At 37.1% G+C, this 19,386-nt stretch overlaps 1 protein-coding gene across 3 annotated transcripts in view; it reads left to right on the forward strand.

Annotated features, from left to right (window-relative positions):
• The window catches only part of TFDP1 (transcription factor Dp-1), a 49,536-nt gene extending 33,029 nt beyond the window's left edge, over positions 1-16,507 (forward strand). For 2 of the 3 annotated variants that reach the window (XM_056327961.1, XM_056327960.1), the window contains exons 5-12: positions 1,057-1,178; positions 2,487-2,652; positions 2,846-2,992; positions 6,400-6,468; positions 7,791-7,942; positions 8,713-8,879; positions 9,463-9,544; positions 15,164-16,507. In XM_056327961.1, coding sequence (XP_056183936.1) covers positions 1,057-1,178; positions 2,487-2,652; positions 2,846-2,992; positions 6,400-6,468; positions 7,791-7,942; positions 8,713-8,879; positions 9,463-9,544; positions 15,164-15,311 — 1,053 coding nt within the window. In that variant the 3' untranslated portion in view covers positions 15,312-16,507. The remainder of the gene's footprint in view (positions 1-1,056; positions 1,179-2,486; positions 2,653-2,845; positions 2,993-6,399; positions 6,469-7,790; positions 7,943-8,712; positions 8,880-9,462; positions 9,545-15,163) is intronic. The other variant, XM_056327962.1, reaches the window with a different exon arrangement.
• Positions 16,508-19,386: the final 2,879 nt, after the last annotated feature.

A 19,386-nucleotide genomic window follows, 5' to 3' on the forward strand; every position in this document is an offset into this window, starting at 1 on the left:
AGCCTGAGGAAGAAACTTCAAATTTTGTTGGTGAGCCAGAATGTGGCTGCTGGAAAATGCAGCAAGCCTGTGGGTGCTTATGAGTTTAGGTACATTTGATGTATGTTTCACTTCACTGATGTTAGGGGTGCAGCATGCTGTTTCCATTGGGAAGTAAATGTTCCCCTCAAAATAGGCATATTTGTCTACAAAATTGAAATCTGTACAGTATCATTTTGTTTTCCTAAATAAATATTCTCTAGACAGTTACTTTTATAACATTTCAAAGATAAAAAAAAATCATCTGCAAAAGTGGGAGTTCTGCTTCAGCTAGCTTCACAGATCAGGAGAGCATGGCTCTGTGTGCAAATATATGTATTACTCATGATCAAATTAGCACATCTTCAGGACTACTTGTAAGCTGGAAGACTGTGATCAGCTGAGTGCGTACTCATAACATGTTCAGAATGGAAGGGTTTTGCTTAAACTGGTCTCAGCCACTGCAGTGATAAAAGACAGTTAGTTGACCCTTGCTCTTCCTCGCCTCTAACATGCTTGTATTTTGGGTTTGACTCTGTAGTCATAGAGACTTGACTGCAGGAGAGAATTTTGACTTCTTTGCAACAGCTCTGCGTTTTCTCTCTGCTTCTAGTGATTTGAAGCTTGTTTCCTATGTTCATATTTTAACTGTAATTTACTGCAACTTCTTTATGTGTAGTTTGGTGCAGTGGTTTTGTTCTCCTTTTTTCCCTTTTTCTTTCAGTGGGGAAGAGGGCATGTGTGTTTTAATCTTGTCTAGGTTAGTATTGAACAGTGTTAAGAAATCCAGCAGGCATGAAAAGCTCATTTAAGAAGGATAAAACATAAATGCTCATTACTTAGGGAGTGCTCTAACTGTATGGACTGTAGTCTGATGTTTTTTTGCTGGTATGTATGAATTCAATGCATCTAATAGAAGTAGGTAGAAAAAAATTTCTACTGTTTTTTAGATAATGCATCAATTGAATCATGCAGCATATGAGTATCTTGGAATACTTACTGACAAACATTTTCCAAATTATTTTATCTTTACTGTAGGTTATCGGTACACCTCAGAGACCTTCAGCGCAAAATACTATCCTGGTAGGAAGTCCACATACACCTAACACACATTTTGTATCACAGAACCAGACTGGAGATTCTTCGCCATGGTCTGCTGGGTGAGCAAAAGAAAAGTTACAAAGGACTAATAAATTGTTTGGAACTTCTGTTCTAAATGTTCACTGTGATATTGTGTGTACTCTTCAGGGTAGCAGTGTGAGAGACAGTGTTTATCTTTCCATCAAGAGCATTTCAACATTAAAGTATATTGTATTAGAACTGGCAATAGTCACTCAAGAATGAATACCCACTTATTTGTTGTAAAAGGAACTAGAATATTTTCTGTAAACTCTTGACAGATATTTATATTATTTAGATTAGGAGAATTTAGCTCCTAAAAGGACACAGAAATTCATCTGATGATTCAGTTTTTAATTTGGCATTTCTGTTTTGTTGGTGTATTTCCAAAACAATACAGTACATTTCAGATTGAGCAAGTGTATCCTGAAGTATCATTTGAAAAAAGAATGTAGTCCTTACTGGGAAAAAAGTGTTAGATACAATGAATGCATTCTTTTGGTGCTTTTCTCATGTAAGTTTTGTTCGAAGGGCCTCTTGTTAAATGTAATTGCTTTAAGACCAAATTTATCATCAGTGTCTTGTTACACATAGAATTCTACTTTGAAACTACACAGTGAAATGAGATGTAGAGAATTGAGAGGTTTCATTGCAGATACTAATTTTTTATATATATATTATTTATTTATTTATCTTTTCACTCAAATTATAAGAAACTTTTTATTTAAAAGATATGCAGGAAACTTTGTTGCACTTGTAACTTTGAAGTTTCCATGGTAATTTTATACACTGTATAACTTCAGATCTGTGTTTTAGTAATAGTGTAATGTTTAGTGAGTTCAACCGTTATCAGACTTGGTTCAGTCAGTTCAGACTTACATAGCAAATAATCAATCTAATTTTTTGTGGTCAACTAGATGGGCTGTTTAAATAAATAAAAAAAAAATAATTAAAAAGACAAAACCCCCAAAAAAGTTACCTTCTGTAATTTACTTTTCATATTTTAGCATTTATCCCCCATCCCTTCTTTGTCTTGAAGATTGGAAGGTTTTCTTTATTGACTTCTTCAAGGAATATCACTATTGTTAACTTACTCTCTGCTACTGGAGCTAGCAGAATTGCCAAAAGAATGAATTTGTACTGTGCTTCAGGATCAAGACATTAGAATTGTTAACTACTGTAAATTGTAGAGGGGAAAAAAATTATAGGAAAAGATGTTGGGAAGGGGTGAGAAGCAGAACAAAAGGGAAGGCTTGTTTTTTTACAGCGGTGTGCCTGTATTTGAAAAAGAGACATTAAATATTCAAAAGTTCAAATCTTCTTAAAATATATATTATACGTATATTTAGGAAGCGGAACAAAAAAGGAGAGAAGAATGGCAAGGGTTTACGTCATTTCTCTATGAAGGTTTGTGAGAAGGTACAAAGAAAAGGAACCACCTCATACAATGAGGTGGCAGACGAGTTGGTTGCAGAATTCAGTACCACTGATAATCACATTTCACCAAATGAATCAGTAAGTATATGGGAGGTCAATTACACGTGAACTGAATGGGGGAAGAGAAGTTTGTTTTGAGACTTGTATTTCTTTTCCTGCTGCTAAATGAAACAGTTCAGACATTACCTGAGTTTACCCATTTACTGTAATATATTTATTTTCAAATATTTTTGACACGGGTATGTTTTTGATTAATGCGCTATGTCTACAGCAGGCTTATGACCAGAAGAATATTAGACGACGTGTCTATGATGCCTTAAATGTCCTTATGGCCATGAACATTATCTCTAAGGAGAAGAAGGAAATCAAATGGATTGGTCTACCTACTAACTCTGCTCAGGAATGTCAGAATTTAGAGGTATATGTATTAGGAAGTTCACAATGGCTTTGTCTTTGAATAAATGTTTACAGCTTTAATATGTTCTGATATAACATATGCATGTGATCTTCTGAGATAGCAAGGTATTAGAGTGTGGTCCTTTTTGACTCTTAAAATTTTATTTGTGTTTACAGTAGAACACATTTAAACTTCCAGATTGCTTAAAGGTATTTTAATTTTTCTAGGTCAGAAATACGGTTCTGTCACAGCTTTTGTAGTATATGCAAAATGGTTCCGAGTGGAAGTTAATCAAACTGAAAGATGAATGTGTATTTCCAACATCGCAGTAGTGATGCTCAAGAGTCAGGAAGGTTTTCTCCAGACACCAGCCAAATAATACATCAGTGATGACGGTTGTTGCATGTATATTAGTATATATGTGCATTGCTCCTTCTTTGTTGCTGCAGGTCTTACATATTTCTTGCAGGTCTTACATGAACATGTCGGACTTTTTTACTGCATGCCTTGGATAAGAAGTAAAATGTTTTATACTGAAAGGCATTTGTAAGTTCTGGCAGGATATTTTTTTTTAGCATCCTGAGATTTGCAGGATAATAAAGTTTCCGAGGCTTACTGAAGTCAATTCACTTTATCAGAGTAGAATGAGACTTTGTCTTTATTCTTAATAAGTCTAAATTCCTTTCAGCGGGATGGAAAAGTCAGTGTGGAAGCTGACAAATTGAAAAAAAATATTTTGGAATCTTATCTACAGAGGGCTAATTCTATGGAGATTTTTGTTTGATACTGATAATTGTTTTTTTGGTTAGTACTGTAATTGCTGTCTAGGTGAGGAAAATACAGGGTATCTAATCAAGCTGAGTTTTATTTAAATATTTATCATTCCAAGTGAAAATTATTAGTTCAGGTAAGAGTGTGTTAATAGGAGCATAAATATTAGGGTGAGTATGGAAAGTGGTTTAAAGATGACTGTGCTGTATGCTGAATAGGGAACCAGCTAGCTGGAGGGACTTTAAAAGTAGATCTCTTTGGATCTGTGTCTCAAAGTATGGCACTGCTAGTAATACTGGAACAAAAAGAAAAAGGAGTGTGGCTCATTCAGCTGGCTTTGGTGTCATAATTGTTACTGTCCTAAAGAAGAGTAGGCTAATACTAGTACTGAAGTAAAAATAGTAACTTCTAATGTAATAATGCACAGTGAAGGTTCTTGCATTTAAGATGGGAACAATGATAACTTTTGATACCAAAGTCAGAATTTGTTAATTAGACGTCATAAAAGGAGGAAGTTCTGTTAACCATTAAATAATCGACCCACAAGTGTAATACGGTCTTGAAAACAGCACAAATCCTAAGATTTGTTGAGCTTACCTTACTGAGGAAATTGCAGGATTCCTCCCTTCCCCATTATTGCTTCATGAGTATTCTACCTCCTGTTTCTACAGTCTTTGTTGGCATTTAAATTATTAGTGACATTACCTGAGACAAGTTTTACAGCGAGTTTCTTCTTAATGAGTTAGTGAAGGCTAATATTTAATTTGTGAAATTTTCAAGCCTATAATACTTTTTTTTTTACTACTACATCCGATAATCCTTAGCTTTACCCTTAAACTGTTGAAAAATCAAGCCAAAGAGTTTATAAGGGAACATATGATTTTGAGGGGTTCCCTATCAAGTATTTAGTACTTTAAGTCTTTTTAAACTTGTACTTTTTGTGTAAATTAGAATATTAGATTTGTAAAATATGTTCTGATAATGCAAGAAAGAGAGGGTGCAAGGCAATTAATAAGGCCTGTATCTCAAAGTAATATGGAAGGCAATGTAGTGTACATGGATGTCATAGGAAAATATCTCACATGAGTTGTGTTAATTTTTTTGGGGGAGGGACAGTTATTTGACTTATTTTCTGATGCTAAATTGTAAGACTTGATCCTACCTTTTCTTTCTTTCTTTTTTTTTTTTTTTTAATATCATGCCTTTTTCCAGTTTTTTTCAACTGTGTACACTTCTGCTTCTTTTTTTTTTTTTTTTTTTTTTTGTTTTTACCAAAACCAAAACTGCATTCATGTAAATTTTTAACTCTGGTCGTTTTCTTGGTAGTTGCATATGTTAAGGACCTGAGAATGAAAGTTCTTGAGTTCTTGTTCAGACCAGCGGTCCATCTATCCAGTATCTTGCCTGACAGTAGCAATTACCTAGGAAGGAGTATAAAATTAGAGAAAGTGATGTTTTCCTGTAATTTGTTCAGGCATAACCTGAGACAGATACAGTATCCTTCTATTTAGTAGCCCTCAATTTTTCTTTCACAAATTTTCACTTTGTACAAAGTTTGCTTCTAATATTGAATCGTTTGTGGCAGAGAGTTTCAGGTACATTAGAAACTTATGAAATACCTTTTATTTGGTTTTGAACATACTATATTTGATATACTTCTGATTTTTGATATTTTGTTTTGATTGGAAGTGATGGTGACCTGGTAATTCCTTATTCACTTTCTCCATCCTATTCATGGTTTTATACATAACTCCCATGTTCTCCCCCATTATTTCGTTCTGCTTTCTATAGAGTCCTAGTTTATTCATTTTATTCCCTTTTATGGAATCTGTTCTGTACTATTGATTATCCTGATTGTTCTTTGGTATGGTCTTTTTGAAACAGGAACAACTGAACTACAGAATTCAAGATGTAAACACTCTGGTTCATACACTGATGTAGTGATAATTTGTGTTTTGTTCTCCGTTCCTTGCCTAATAATTCAGAGTTTTGACTGCTGTAGTATACTGAGCTGATGGGCTTTGTAGATTACTGTGATTTAAGATCACTACTTAATGTTATTTTATTTCTAAAATATGCATGGGTGGGATTATGTTTTCTCACACATATCACATTACACTTACCAAAATAATTTTGATTAATATAATCACTCACACACACACAAGACACTTCCAGTGTGCTTTATGATAAGCTCTCTTTTTACTATGCCAGGTAATACAACATAGTCAGCAGATTGTCACCTTGCTGTTCATCCCCTTATTCTGACCCTTTATAATTTGAATTACACTCTCAAAGTCCTTGTGGGAATCTGCTGGTGAGCTTCTTCCACTGAAGAAGCTGTTTATTCCCTACCATTTTGTCTCCTATCTTTTGTGTTACTATTTAGTATGTATTCAATACTGTGAGGACTTAATCTTGGGCAGCTTAATTTCTTTAAGCGTCTTTGGATCTTCTCCAATACCACCAATATCACTAGACTACATCAAGTGGATCCTTCTGGTCTGCGTGCCGTTTGCCTCCTTGACAGAATTGGGATAATTCTTTGAGGTGTAACTTCTGTTTCTCTGGTATTGAAATTATTCTCAGGGGAGAAAATGTTGATATAAAATGCTACTTAAAACCAGCAAACTAACAAATCTTTTTTTTCTGTCTTTAAGGTGGAGAAACAGAGAAGACTTGAAAGAATAAAGCAAAAACAGTCTCAGCTACAAGAACTCATTCTACAGGTACAGTCAAGGTACTCTTGTCTATAGGGCAAGGTAACTTATATCTGTATTCCTGTTGTTTTATCCCAGTGATGGGAAAATTCTACGACAACTAGAGGTGAATTTCAGGAAAAGGCATATGCAGTTTTAATTTAGCACAGTAGTTTAACTGGGACCATGCTCTTGGCCAATTGCTATTGGGCAAGCCAGCAGCCTTCCATGAGTTATGAATTCTTCTGCAGTTTAATTTATGTTTAAACAGGATCTATGCTGACAGCAGCTGTAATGCATACTGTACCCTCTGAATTTTCCAATTCAGTTCTTGTATCTAGAATGTTTTCCTGTGTTAAAGTCCATAGATAAAATTATGTGTCTGTTGGGGTTGTCTGTTCTAATGCTCGGTGTCTTGCTTTTATGGGATTTTGCTGCCTCTCCTGTGTAAGTGGCTTAACCACTGTGAAAGAGCTGCTGAACTTTTTCTGGGATTTCCACTAGTACACTGGGGGAAGTAGTAGTCTATCCTGTAAGTCACTGTGCTGCTGGTTCACTGGAATGTATCCCTTAGTAGCTGCACTACCTGTGCAGTAGGAATGAGAATCTCAAGGAAGGTATGCAGAAAGAAAGTACACACAGCTGTGAGACAGCAGTCACAACAGCTGTCTGATTTTTATCAGTCTCTGTGTTGGCTTTGGATTTTGTTTGTAATTCCTGTTCTTTCATTTGATTCCATGACTAGAAAAATACTTTGTTCTTAGTTTGGTGACTTAGTGTAAGATCTGTAACTTGAGTTTCAATAATTAATCTGAGTTTTTAGTTCTTAAAATTGCTAATCCTTAAAATACAAAATTCTGAAAAGAAGTTTTGGTAGGATGTGAGAGTAAAGTCACTAATCTCAGCTGAGTAATTCAGAAACCTAACATCAGACATTCAAATCCCATGTTCACTAGTTTTTAGCAAAAGTACAGTTTTAATCATACAGCTGTTCTTGTGGAGTGCAGGAGCTAGCAGGGAATAGTAAACAGTGGAAGTGGAATGCTATATGAAATTCCTTTTTCCAGTCACTCTTAATCTTGTTGTTCTGTCAAGGATCTGTCCAAGGAACTGTCCAGATGTAGTTATTAGAATGTACGTTTTTTTTCTCAGTTAAGTTTTACTGTGTTCTCTTTTTCATTATTACCATTTGTTTCTTACGTCTTAACATGCAGGAATATGGTGAATGCTCTTGTCATTTTCTGTATTTACTTGCTGCAACCATTGCTGGTATTCTCAATCTGAGGGATTTTTTTGTTAACAGGATCTTAGAGGTTTAATTCATACTTTCATATCACTATTGCTTTTTCTAGCAAATTGCCTTCAAGAACCTTGTTCAGCGAAACCGTCAAGCAGAACAACAGGCGAATCGACCGCCACCCTCCAATTCTGTCATCCATTTGCCATTTATCATTGTGAACACCAGCAAGAAGACAGTGATTGACTGCAGTATTTCAAATGACAAGTGAGTTAACAAAGTTTTCTATCTGCCTTTTGGTACACCTATCAGTTTTATGTCCGTGCTAAAGTGTTCATCTAGACTTGTTAAAAATGAAATACAAATAAATTTACTTGTGCCTTTTGTAGACTGAGAACATGACTTAAAGTTTTACCTGTCTGAAATGCATGTTGAATAGAAACAGTTTTATAGAGCTTTTTAATAAACAGAATAATTGCATTCACATTTAATAACTTATTTAAGACTTACTGTCTAGAGACGTTAGAAGCAAAGTAAGGCAGCTCTGCTGCAGTTTTGTGTCATACTTTACCAAATAGTGTTTTCCTTTTAGTTTTAACATGATGAAATGTAACCACCAGAAATGAAAATGCGTTTTGCTTTTAGAACCGCTGTTCTCTACTTCTAGTTCAAAAAGCTAGGGTTTGCATCTGCTAAATAAAAGCTGAATATAACCATGGTTTCCCCTTGCATTTAGAAGTACTTTTAGAAAAGTTTAAAAATGTGCAAAAGTCACAGTAAGAAGAGAAATGGGAGTAAAGAAAAAATTACCAAACGTGCAACAATTTAATTAAAACTCTGTATATGTTAAACCTATTAATGATTTGTATAGTGTGTATAATTATAGTTTTAGTTGCTTGCTGTCAAATACATAAATCTTAAGATTTGATAGATTCATGTGATGTGTCACTAACACTGTGTGTTAAGCTTTTGAAATGCTGCAATTTCTGAAACTGGAAAGTCATTGAAGCCAATTGAAACTTTTTTTTTCTCTTCAGGTTTGAATATCTATTTAATTTTGACAATACTTTTGAAATTCATGATGATATAGAAGTGCTAAAACGAATGGGAATGGCTTGTGGGCTAGAATCTGGAAGCTGTTCAGCAGAGGACCTAAAGATTGCAAGGAGTTTGGTTCCTAAAGCTCTGGAACCATATGTGACAGGTTGGTTACTCCAAGAGTTGTTTTGTTTTGCTCTTTAATATGTAACTCAAGATAAAACCATGAAAACATCCGAGATCAGTTAATTTCCACTGATTTTTATTGAAGATTTCTGACAGGCTCTCAAGCATATATGCTTTTTAGTGTACCTTAGGGAACAAATAAGAAGAGATTCATAGCAGATGTGCTGTTGCTTTTTGCAGAATCAAGTTTTGCATTACACCACGTAAGCAGATCTTTGCAGTGTGTAATTCTTTAAGAGGACACCTGCAAAGGCAAAATGTAGTAAGTGCAGACATGGTGATGGCTTCTTTTGTATTGTTTCATCATTTTCATTATATAAGAATGCTGAAGACATCTGACTTGCTCACTGGAAAATAAAATGCTTTTAAATGTATTTTGAAATTTTCATGTTGCACTAGCTTATTGTTTTTTAATTATGCTATTTAGCATATAGTACATCAGTATTTTACGTTGTCTTGGGTGCAAGACTCCTTTTCTGGAGTTCAAAAGGATTAAGCATTTCCACTGAATTAGATGGGTGTGTTTTGAAGTATTCTTGAAACGCATATTGTTCATTTTACAGAAATGGCTCAGGGATCAATCAGCAGTGTATATGTCACATCTTCATCAGGTTCTGCGTCAAATGGCACAAGATTTTCAGCCAGGTAAGATGGAAATTACCAGTTAGCTTTTAAAATCTGTGATCATCAAAGAAACTTAATTAGAGGTTAAATACTTAATGAAACCAGTTCTGGTTAGGTTAAATGTTGTGTGGATATGTGTTTTAAATTACTCTCAGATGACACTTTTACTTGAATAGTGGTGGTTCTTACCAGTGTCATTAAAGAAATATTTTCCTGTGTAGTGGAAAATAAATTGATTAGGCTGGTGTTAATCCTGAATGTATTGCTTTGAGTTTGAAAAGAAAACAGATAGTTCCTTAAAGATACAATATGGGCAAGATTCTCCCTTGGTCATTAGTGTTTAACTTGAGGGGGGGAAAAAAAAAGGTCTTGTTGTCTGGATTTTAAACAGCATCAGAAGCTGGTTTAGTGATAAACAGTGACTTACGTAATTTCTGAACTTCTCCTGCTATATAAGACACTTTTCCTTATGTGGTCACTCTCACTGGTTTCTTGCTGTTGCATTAATCCAAAAGATGTCTTTCTGTGAGCTCCACTGAGTTGTAAGATGAGTCAGATATCATTGAACTGTTTAACGTTAACAAATACTTGAATTGAGCAAGCTGATTAGCTGAACAAATTATCTGCAAAAATGTTAATTTTCTACCAGTTGTTTCTGTTATGTCCAGAAACTTAGACTTATCTGAAAAGTTATTTAACTAACTGTTGTATGTGTAGTCGAACTAAATCCTATCTGGCTGAATTTAGAATTGCAGAATGGTTTGGGTTGGAAGGAATCTTAAGAGTTCATCTAGTTCACCTACATCTGCCAAGGGCAAGGACATCTTTCACTACATCAGGTTGCTCAAAAGCTCTGTCCAACCTGACTGTCAACACTTCCAGGCATTGGGGCATCCACAGCTTCTCTGGGCAACCTGTTCCAGTGCCTCACCACCCTCATCGTAAAAAATTTCTTCTGTATATAATACTGTTGGTCCCAATATGAACCCTTGAGGAACAGTGCTCATTACTGGTTTCCATTTGGACATTGGGCTGTGACTGTAACTCTTCGGTCATGACCATCCAGCCAATTTCTTATCCATCAAATAGTCCATCTATGGAATTCATGTATTTCCAGATCAGAGATAATGAATGTTGTGGGGGACTGTATCAAAGGCCTTCCAGAAGCCCAGGTGGATTACTTTGTAGCTCTTCCCTTGTTCATTGATGCATTCACTCCCTTGCAGAAGGCCAGAAGATCAGTCAGGCACAATTTACCCTTGGTGAAGCCATGTTGTTTGTCGCTAATCCCCTCCCTGTCTTCCATATGCTTCAGCATAACTTCCAGGAGGATCTGTTTCAATATTTTAGCAGGCACTGAGGTGAGGCTGGAGAGGAGAGGACAAGTTCTAGATTACTTTAGCTCTTTCCAGAACAGTGGATTTCCCATATCAGAATCACTGGCAGCCTCTGCTTTGTAAATTACTTGTGAAATTGCTATACCATTGAAATTCTTCAGGAAGTCCTAGATTTTAGGACATTTAAACCATTTGTGTTTAAAGGCAAAAATCCTGTATTGATGGTATTTCTTTAGAGAAGGAAATATAGCTTTGTTCTTGTTCTCTGACGACAGTCTTCTGGCAGCTTTTCCTCAACCATCTGCCTTCTGTCAGTGTTGGAAGGAGGTCCTTCTAAAGATGTGGTATGTAGCTTACTTTAAAAGGCTAATGCGATTACATTTTTAAAGCATTTCTCTTTAAAAAAACAACAACCCTTTTTGCAGATGATAGACTTGAATGTGGTACAAAAAAATAAGGAAATAACTTACAAGGGAAAGTTAAGCTCAGGGATGTGCAGGACTAGCAATGGTGAAGAGTGTGGTTTATGCTCCAGGCCATTCCAGCTGCCCAGAAAGGTGTGGAAAGTTCTGCCTGTTACGTGCTAGGGAGCTGAAGCGTGGATAGGAATAGTGCCAATATATCTTTAGAGAAGCAGAACTTAACATGGTACATAAAATCGCCTGTTTTCACTGAGGTTCCCTCTGTGATAATGAGCATGGTGTTAGTGAAAAAGAGCTCATGTATTTTTAATACTTTGAAATTTGAATAGGCCACTACTAGCCAGAGGCCAATAGAAAACCAGAGGATGACTGTTGTTTCGTTATCTTAGTGAGAAACACAAGAGCTCCTACCACTTCTGTATATTAGGAGGTTGGAAAAGGGGAGTGACAAATTATGTGTAATTATAGTACATACATAAATATTCATGGCAATGGGAAACTAGAAGATGTGTAGCTTTTCTGCTACCAAAAATTTCTGGCAAGGCAGATAAAGGCTATAAATTTATTTAGCAATGTCTCTAAAGAAAGTCTGCAGAAAACTGAAGATGCTGCTACCAATGCCTTCATCCCAGTTTCTTTGTCTTGCTAGGGTACTCAGGTTATGAAATCCAGTTCCATTTTTATCAGAAAGAGGGGAGACAGGATTTTGCGTTTATACTTTCAAAGATCACAGGAACACAAGAGTTAAGCTTTTTTTCTTTGTTTTTGAAACTGCTTCTGCAGATAATTTAAGTCATCTGACTACAGCTAGACTGATGTCTTAGTATCTTCCTTTTGGATAAGTGTGCAGGATGGCAGAAACTCTTGAAAGTGTCTCAATGGATATGTTTTCCTTGTGAGCTTCTGTTGTTTAGCCCTGACTGGCAGTTAAGCACCACACAGCTGTTCACTCACTTGCCCCCAGTGGGGTGGGGGAGAGAATCCAAAGGGTGAAAGTGAGAAAGCTCATGGGCTGAAGTAAAGACTGTAATGGGTAAAGTAAAAGCCACGCACACAAGTAAAGCAGAACAAGGGCATTATTCACCACTTCTGTTGGCAGGCAGGTGTTCAGGCATCTCCAGGAAAGCTGGGCTCCATCATGCCTAACAGTTACTTGGGAAGACAAAACATCATCATTCCAAACGTGCCCCCCTTCCTCCTTCTTCCCCCAGCTTTATATGCTGAGCATGACGTCATACGGTGTGGTACCCCTTTGGTCAGCTGAGATCAGCTGTCCTGACTGTGTTCTCTCCCAGCTCCTTGTGCCCCCCCCATCCTGCTCACTGATGGAGTGGGGTGAGGAGCAGAAAAGGCCTTGCTGCTGTGTAAGCACCGCTCAGCAATAATTAAAACATCCGTGTATTATCATATACTAAATGCAATACACAACATTTTACTAGCCACTAGGAAGAAAGTTAACTCTGTCCCAGTTGAAACTAGGACAACTTCTAGGGTGTGCCCCTACAATTTCATTCTGTGTGATGGCAGACCATTGAATTAGCTCCATACAACAACAGTGTGCATAGAAACATATCACAGAATGGTTTGGGTTGGAAGGGACCTTCAAAATCATCTAGTTCCAACCCCCCTGCCGTGGGCAGGGACACCTTCCACTAGAACCGGTTGCTTAAAGCCCCAGGGTTGCTTTCCAGGTGTGGGGCATCCACAGCTTCTCTGGGCAACCTGTGCCAGTATCTCACCACCCTCACAGTAAAGAATTTCTTCCTAATATCTAGTCTAAATCGACTCTCTTTTAGTTTAAAATGATGACCCTGTGTCTTACCACAACAGGCCCTGCTGGAAGGTCTGTCCCCATCTTTCTTGCAAGCCCCCTTGAAGTACTGGAAGGCTGCTATGAGGTTTCCCTAGAGTCTTCTCTTCCCCAGGCTGAGCAACCCCAACTGTCTGTCTGTCTTCACAGGGAGAGGTGCTCCAGCCCTCTGATCATCTTTGTGGCCTTTCTCTGGACTTGCTTCAACAGGAGGCCATGCCCTTCTTATGTTAAGGGACCCCAGAGATGAAGGCAGTACTCCAAGTGGGGTCTCACAAGAGCCAAGTAGAGGGGGAGAAACACCTCCCTCAACCTGCTGGCCACACTTGTTTTGGTGCAGCCCAGAAAGCCAACCGTATCCTGGGCTGCAAAGTGCACTTGCGATACATGTTGAGCTTTTGTCCACTAGCACCCCTGAGCTGTCCTCCTGAGGCCTCTGAATCCATTCTGTTCCCAGCCTGTATTGATACTGGGAGTTGTCCTAACCCAGGTGCTTGTGCTTGGCCTTGTTAAACTGCGTGAGGTTCACACTGGCCCACCTCTCAAGCCTGTCAAGATCCCTCCAGATACCATCTGTTCCCTCCAGCATGTCAACCACACCACTCAAGCTTGGTGTTGTCAGCAAACTTGCTGAGGGTGCACTCGATCCTGACGTTCATGTCGCCGACAAAGATGTCGAACAGCACAGGTCCCAGTATGGACCACTGAGGAATGCCACTCATCACCGGTCTACACTTGAACATTGAGCCATTGACCACAACTCTTGAGTGTGATCATTCAGCCAGTTCCTTGTCTACCAAGTGGTCCACCCATCAAATCCATGTGTCTCTGGTTTAGAGACAAGGATATGTCATGCAGAACAGTGTTAAAAGCTTTGTGTGAGTCCAGGGAGATGACGTCAGTTGCTCTTCCCTCATCCGTCACTGCTGTAACCCCATCATAGAAGGCCACTAGGTTAGTCAGGCACGGTTTGCCCTTAGTGAAGCCATGTTGGCTGTCCTCCTCATTTACCATGTGCCTTAGCATAATTTCCAGGAGGATCTGCTCCATGATTTTACTGGGCGCAGAGGTGGGACTGGCTGGCCTGATTGATTGTGTACATTGGCTGGATTGAAAAATAACTTTGCAAACATTTTTGAAATCAGTTTTTTAATGATAAATGTATTTCAAGTTAGAAATACTATTTCTGTGATTTTTAGAAAAACACTTCAAGAATTTGTGACCAGGTTTAATAGTTTATCAAACTATTGAGAAAGTAAACAATAAAAAAGGTTGGCAAAATGCAAGTAATAATGGAATGTTCTAGCTCTATCAAAGTAAAATATTTCTGGATACAGTTAATTCATCTGGGAACAAGCCATTTCAGACCATATCTGCAATGTGTGTGTGCATTTTGGTGGAGAAAGAACATACTCAAGTAAGAAGTTGATACTCCAGACAGTGGATTTTCAGTGGAGGAATACTCACACAAAGGGAAAAATATGAGATGCCACAGTGGTTGGGTTTTTTTCATTTGGGGTTTTTTTGCTTGTTGGTTTTTTTTTGTTTTTAAACTAGAAAAGTATAATGAGAATAGAACAATTCCAAGTTAGAAATAACAGCTTATGTAGCAATGATAGTTTGCCATGTAATAACAAGGAATTATGGAGAAGCTATTAATTCCTCAATTTTCCATATCTTTGAATCAAGATTAATGCTTCTGAAAGGTATGATTCACTTGTGATGCAAGTGTCCAGTGCTTCATAAAAATATTAAAGAGCTTAGGTAGCTGTGTAGCCTTAACACGAAATGTGCTTTAGCAGAAACCTGGGAAGCATACTTCTAAGGTGCCTGTGAAAGGATTTAATCCTTTTAATCCTTCCTTAGTAAGAACCATTTCAAAATTACTTCAACTGTTTCTGCCTTTGAGAAACAACTTGGAACCTATATTAAAGACAGTTTATAAAGTAGCAGTGGCAAATTCATTAAAGGAATGGAATAGATACATGAATATATTTAAGAGCATAGTAAACTGGGAAAAACCATTAAGCAATGCCAACTGGTCTCTTTCTTCCCCCCCCCACCCCCCCAGTGATTTTTCCAATGGTGGAGATGGGATGTTGGCTACAAGTTCCAATGGATCTCAGTACAGTGGCTCCAGAGTTGAAACACCAGTTTCTTATGTCGGGGATGACGATGACGACGACGATGATTTCAATGAAAATGATGATGACGACTGATGCCCTTTGCTTGTAGACTATTTTTTGTTCAAATTCAGCAAGCTTCAGGAATAAATTGTTCTAGGGAGAAGTGTCTCAAATTACTTTGCCCCATCCCTCAAGGAGAATATCGGTAAGCAGTTCTGAGTTTAGAAATTGCACCTCTGATAAGCAAACAAGGATTGTTTTATGTAGGATATTTTTAAATGTGGTGTGGATGTGTGTTTTTGATACCAGTGTGTTAATGCAGAGCCTTTATTTACTCTTGTTTTAGGGGTTTTTGGTTTGTTGGTTGTTTTTGTTTGGTTTGTTTTTTTTTTTTTTTACTTGAAGGAAAATGGATTTTTGCCCCAAATGTTCTTGCGAAGTTTGCTAAATTAAATGTAGACACACCATTGAGAAATAAAATGCTATCCTTCTGTGGAAAATGAATACACTGAATGGCAATTTATTTGGAGTGTATTTTGATTATGCCACTTTTTGAGGGATAGTGAGCTAATGTAGTAGTGTTTTTTGTTAATCACACAGTGTCCAAAGAACCAAACAAGAAAGATACGTCCTACTTTTTTACATGTTAAATTCCGGAAATGTTGTTGTGAACTTATTTTCCCTTAAATTATATCTAACATTAAGATTCCATCAAGTTTATATACTTTTCACTGTATGTTGGGACATATGAATTACAAAGATTTTGGCAAATGTTTACTGCCAGTTGGTGCAGCTATATAAAATGTCTTGAAGGTTTGGAATGATTTATTGCTTATGGTAAAATTTGCCTGATTTCTTACAGGCAGACTTTGGAAACTTTTTATTATATAGTTGTTTACATACTTATAAGTCTATCATATAAAGACATGTACTGAAACAAATGTTTGTATTTGTTTCATAAGCATCTTCCTGTAATCTATTATAAAGTTGAAATTAAATATAGAGAATGTTTTAAGTTTTTTAACTCAAAATTTGTCAATCATTTTTAATAGTTCATTTTTATAAAAGGAATTTCAGGGCAGGTGGTAGTCTTTTAAAATCTATTCACAAACAATTAACTGCACAAATACTGTCAGCTGCCTATTCTAAGACAGTAGTCTTTTTATTGAAACACAAATAAACTTTTCTGTAATATTTTATGGAATATAAAGAGACTATAATTGTTTGACTTGTTTAACCTTGGCACTGTTAGTTTTTATTAATAAAACGCGCATGGGCATTTTTAACAAGCTCTGTGGTTTTTCTAATTTTAGGGTTATTTTAGAACATTGCACTTGCTCTCATCACAAGACCTAGAATTAACTGTCTCAGGATACTGCATCTACACTATAGAGGGCCCAGATTTTTTGCTTTGATTTAGTGATTTGATCTTATAGCTCTTGGTGACTTGCGATGCAAAAAGCAGTATCTTACCCTGTATACTCTCTTCTTTCGTGTCTTCTTTTTAAAATCATGTTGCTTCTCAGCATGTCAGGCCAATCTTAGTACTCCAATCCATCTTCTTTGTTTAAAAACCCGCACTTACGGTCCTAACTTTTCGTCTTGTATTCCTCAGTCCTAGCTCTGTGGTACGTTCCCATGTCCTCAGAACAGGAATCTACTTTCCATATACTTCCTACCTTAAACTTTTCTGTTAGATCGCATCCTCTGCCCTCACCTGAAAGGGCAGGTTACTGAGCTGGCTCGGTCACTGCAGGCTGTGCTGTCAGAGTCAGGATTTGTTGCTTACACAAACTCCAGGGAGCCACTGCAAACACAATTTAGTCTGGTAACTGCTGTGTCTGTGGTAAGGGCTCCTGGATGCACTTAAGCCCTGCGGTAAATACAAAATTTGTTACATGAGGTTTTTTCCTCTGAGGGATTATGCCTTGACAAATCTGTGGTAATGGGATGTGGTGCACTTGCTACAGAGCGGTTGATACTCAGTGAATGTTTTCTAATTGTATCAAACCTTGTTGTAATGAGTGAACCAAGCAAATCACTTACTTTTATGGGCCTGGGAAAACCATTGGTGAGAGCTAATTTGAATGCTTTGCTTCTCGCTGAAGGTGGCATTCTTGGCAGTTCTAATGCTAGAAGCAAGGTGGTTGTTGCAGTTGAGTCAGCTTCAAATTACCTTTGCTGTTGAATGGCAGTTTTATCTGCGGAGTCCAACAGTAGTTATCAAGGAATTTTTGACAGTCCAAGGGGATTATTCCAGTTTTCCCTTATGTTCTAAACCTCTCTAGTGTATGATCCAAGAGTTAGTACAGGGATGTTAGGTAAGGAGGGCTGAAAGCAACTGACAGTTTCCATTTGATTCTTATGAGCTGAGTAGACCTCAGATGAGACAAGGTCATGGTGGCAGTTGAAAGTGGCAAAGCATACGTTTCAAAAGACATTACTTTAGTTGCTGATGAATCTCTGAAATGGAATTCAGTGGTTTAACTGGAGTGGCTCGGGGGAATGAGTCTATATTGTATTTATGGTTGGATTCAATCATCTTAAAAGTTTTTTTCCAGCTTAAATGATTCAATGATTCTGCATTGCCTTTGTTTCAAGAGAGCTTTCTGGTAAAGGCAACAATCTGTAAAAAGAGAAAGTCCATTGGCTTTTTTAATTACTTGCTAGATTTCAGGCAGTTACCTGGTCATAGTGTTTAGGTGAAAGAGGAAGAAGAAAAAAAAGAAGAGACACCAGTGGCAATGGAGAAGGTGGAAGGGAGATTTCAGGAAGTAGTACAAGGAGGGAAACAGAAAAGAGAACAGATTTAAACTTTTAGGATCTTTACAGAGGGGCATAAAAAAAGAGAAGAAGTTGTAGGTTGGGAAGAAGTAATGAGAAGACTAGTAGTAGAAACTTTATTTTAAAAGAAAACAAAAACCAAGAGAAATTCATAGAACAGTGTAATAATGTCATGCCTGGCATGAAAGGAACTGGAATGTGGGAGATAAATTATGGTTCTGGTGTCTGAAAAGGGTGGTACCACATGTACAGATGGAAAAGGAATATTAAAAGCAGGAACAGAATGTAAGAGGAAATCATGGACAGGAAATTGTTGAGGATGTCTGTGGAAGTAGAAAACACTGTAAGGAGATAGAAACTAGAATTCAGTTTAAGAAGGATTAAATAATGGTAAAGGTAATGGGAATGGTGAGAAGGACTCAATTTGGGGAAAAACATGGCGGGGAAGGGATGTACTGTTATTCCTTTAATTTGTCAGCACTTCTTGTAATCTGAAGAAGAGGAAAAGTTGTGAAGTGTTTATTCAGGTTTCTAAAATGGTCCTGCAGATAAATCCTGCAAAAAGTGTGCATCTTTCACTGTTTTTCTAAAGTGATACTGAGTTTTGAAAGACTGCCTCTATTTTGACCTGTATGACAAGTTAAGAATGATTTCTTGAATTCTTTGTTTCAAAAGTAAACTGTTTTGCTTTTCCTGTAGGAATTTGCATGTCTTGACTAAAGAAAAGCAATTATGACTTTGGAAGCTGTTTTTTAAAATCTTCCTTCAACAAAAGGCAACTATTGCAGAAAAGAAAAAATAAATGGGGCTAATAGGGTACCAGCCCATGAAGATGACTATTTTAATAATTTTTCATGGAAGGAGGTAACTGTCACAAGATAAATCACCTCAGTTCTTTATCAGTGAATACACAGGTTGTGAAATCTTCACATTAATGGGAAATCTGAAAATTGGATGCTGCTTTAATATAAATAGGGTAAAAGAAAAAAAAAGGCTTTGATGTAATATTATTGGAATGATCATCAGTAGAAAGGAGAGCATATACACTGTTTTTCCCAGATAATTCATTGTTTCATGTAGGGATTTCCTTTCTCTTGTCTGCTTAGCAGTAGTAGGCTATTTATCTTCGCTTCTGCATGAGTTCACTTCTGCATGAGTTAACAACTTTCAGTCCTGAGATCCATCAGCTTACGGAAAGATGTGATGATTATTATCACACATTTTATTGTTAAAGCCTTGTTTTATCTTAATTGTCATTCATTTATCAGGAAAAGCAAAGACCAAGCCATCACCATGAGAGCAATGACTTCTAATGTAATTATTTTCCAGATTTGGAGTTTATGATTTTTTCAAGGTTTTTCTTGGTCTCTGATTCCTCCTTGAG

Source organism: Falco biarmicus, chromosome 2 (genome assembly GCF_023638135.1).
Source record: "Falco biarmicus isolate bFalBia1 chromosome 2, bFalBia1.pri, whole genome shotgun sequence".
Lineage (NCBI taxonomy): Eukaryota > Metazoa > Chordata > Aves > Falconiformes > Falconidae > Falco > Falco biarmicus.